The 2,861-nt window shown below is 40.5% G+C and overlaps 1 protein-coding gene across 1 annotated transcript in view; it reads left to right on the top strand.

Annotated features, from left to right (window-relative positions):
* Positions 1-343: 343 nt before the first annotated feature.
* Positions 344-2,861, top strand: part of POU6F2 (POU class 6 homeobox 2) — a gene marked incomplete at its 5' end in the record, with an annotated part of 25,826 nt that continues 23,308 nt past the window's right edge. Inside the window, one exon of the mRNA XM_009077980.1 lies at positions 344-550. Within this exon, the coding sequence (XP_009076228.1) occupies positions 344-550 (207 nt within the window). The remainder of the gene's footprint in view (positions 551-2,861) is intronic.

The following is a 2,861-nucleotide window of genomic DNA, read 5'->3' on the forward strand; positions in this document are numbered from 1 at the left end:
CAAGCACTGTTAGTAAGATTGTATGGATGACTTGCAGAAAGCAAGGCCAGAAGACTGATATTTTTATCTATTTCACTGTGTGTTCAAATGAGAGGTGGGAACAAGTGTGGCCCAGGATTTTTTTCATACACTCTCAGCCACAGCAGATTTGTTGCAGATGACAGTGAATGGTGGTTAAACTTACAGGTGATATGTGGCATAACAAATGAGTTTGAAAGTTTTCATCATCCCTGTCTCTCTGTGCTTATTTCACCTAAGTTTGATTTAACATGCATAAAATAAGTAATTACAAATGGCAAACATATGTGGCATGTGTGAATTTTCCCTATGTTGTTTTTTCCAGATTATTGGAACAATCCCACTGATGCCTAATCCAGTCCCCTCCAGCCAGGCAGCAGGTGGAGCTCAGGGACTTCAGGTGCAGCCAATAACTCCACAGTTACTGACCAATGCCCAAGGTCAGATCATCGCTACCGTCATCGGCAACCAGATACTCCCAGTGATCAATACCCAGGGAATAACACTATCACCACTCAAACCAGGCCAGCAGGTAAAATGTCTGTTGCTTGAATGATTACCAAAACCGATGCTCAGAAATCTACTCCTCATGGACACTCTTGTGGCCTTTCTGAAAACTCCCATTTCTTTATCATTTTTAATAACAAAAGATGAATTCTGTCATACCTAGTGTATTACTGCATACATGTAGTTATTAATAATGGCATATAATTTATTTATACATTCAAGGCTTATCCAGTTATTTTTATTTCTTTTCAATGTCAATAAAGGGCCAACTGAGACATTTTCTGCAGTGAAAGTGCAATGGGAATATAAGATATGGGAGATCCATCTGGCCTATAAAGCTCAGTTCCTTGGTTAGTGGTCACCCTGTAGACTAGGGCTTGAAATAATTTGAAACATGCAGGGAAAAAAAGAGAAAATATCAAATCTTATTAGTCTCTTCACTGGAAAATCAGATATGATTGTGTATATTTGCATATACAGAAAATACTTTAGGGAAATTATTATTCAGTGTAAGGCAGCAGGTAGTTCATAGACTTAAGAATGGGTGCAGTGACCACACTGGGGTCCAAAGAGATTTCTGCAGTTGGTTTTGTAGTACTCTAAAGTCAAATTCATTAGTTTTGCCTACATGTGTAGAGCAAAGAATTGTAGTCCCACCTGTTTTCTCTGAAAGGGAGGCAATTGAGGATGGAAAATACATCAAGTGTGATTGCCAAAAAGGTGCTTATAAAAATGCCCCCCACTTAAATGCTTAGCTTAGCATTCCTGTTGCTGGTGGTGCTTGTTTGTGAGTCCTACCTACACCTCCAGGCACAGGTAGCAGCCTTTTGTATGCTTCTGAGAATTCCAGGCCCCCATGAACTCCAAACTGATGACTTTTTTTAATTACTACTTTTTCAAATTTAGAAGTAGAGAACCAATGGATCTCTAAGGTGACTTGTTTGTTTGTTTTGAAAACTTTTCATATCCAAGTGGTTCCACACTCTTTTTTCCATCCTATCCTCTGCAGTACCTAGGAGAGGCATTTTCCAAAGCACTTGTCATTTATCTAACTCTATTTTCTTTAATGGGAGCAGACTTGCACTGCTGGCAAGTGCTTTTGCAATTGTTGCATGTATGTGGTTTCAAACAAAGCAGGATGGATAGGAGGGCAGGCTCTGTGTTCTCCACCACAGAAAAGCCTGACAATTGAATATGAAACTTGGCTGTTTACACTGAGTTTCCTGGAGGGGGGGAATTTCTTTTTGAGCCAGTCCCCTGAAGAGATTAGATCTTTCCCTCCTTTATGGGAGAAACTCTGACAAATCATAGCATCCTGAGATCCCATTTGAAAATATTGGAATTTAGAAGTAGAGAGGAGGATAGAGGACCTGTATTATTCCCCAAGACATTCTTACCTGCAAAGCAACACACCTGCAACAAAGCAACCTCTTCTAGGCAATGTGTGTCTGTGGAGCAGAGGGTGGACAGAGTTGTGACCATTTTCTGCACAGCTTGTAGCACTGGGCTCACATAAAGGGACAAACTGCTAAAGGTTGCAGCTTGCTTGAATGAGCAGGGGTGCAAGGTAGAAAGCACTGTTTAGCCATATGGTGCTGTACTGTACTGCTTCACCCAACCTCTGTGCTCATGTGCAATGATCAACTGGCAGAGACCATCAGTCTGCAGAGAACTGGTTATGTCCAAGAGCCAAAGATGTTCCCCATTACACTGGCCTACCCAGAACAGCTATATATGTAGAAAACACTATTTCACCAATACCAGTTTCACAGGGTTCAGCTTCTGCCTCTTACATGGAATCCTGAGGTCCCAGGGGTTGCAGGAAGGGCCACCAAATAACATAGTCTCCTTTCCATGGATCAGGTTCTCTAGGAGCCCGATCAAATCGGTATTTTTAATTGGAGAAGGTAAAAAAATGGACTGCAAATGCTACAGGACAAAATAGTACACTTTACGATTTTTATAGGAACCACAGAAAATTATTTCTGTGTATTTGTGCTCCCTCTACTGGCTCTTATGGTTTTACTGAAGGAACTCAGGAAATTCTGCCATTGATTTCAGTGGGAGCAGAAAAAGAGGTATGACAGCTAGATTCCTCATAGGAATAATGCTGACAGACAGTGAAAAACAATTGAACTAGTGCTATACAAACTGTCATATCATTTGAAAAGTAAATAGAATTACATAAAGTTTAAGGAGATCCTGAATTTCTTTTATTGCCTGGCTAAAGACTTAGCCAAACTCCAGTGTTTAGCTAATGACAGCATATTTAGTCAATGTAACTTTAGTCACTTTCAGAAGAACTGAGTAAGTGCATAAACCCAGAGGGCTCAGCA

This window comes from Acanthisitta chloris, unplaced genomic scaffold (genome assembly GCF_000695815.1).
Source record: "Acanthisitta chloris isolate BGI_N310 unplaced genomic scaffold, ASM69581v1 scaffold16257, whole genome shotgun sequence".
Lineage (NCBI taxonomy): Eukaryota > Metazoa > Chordata > Aves > Passeriformes > Acanthisittidae > Acanthisitta > Acanthisitta chloris.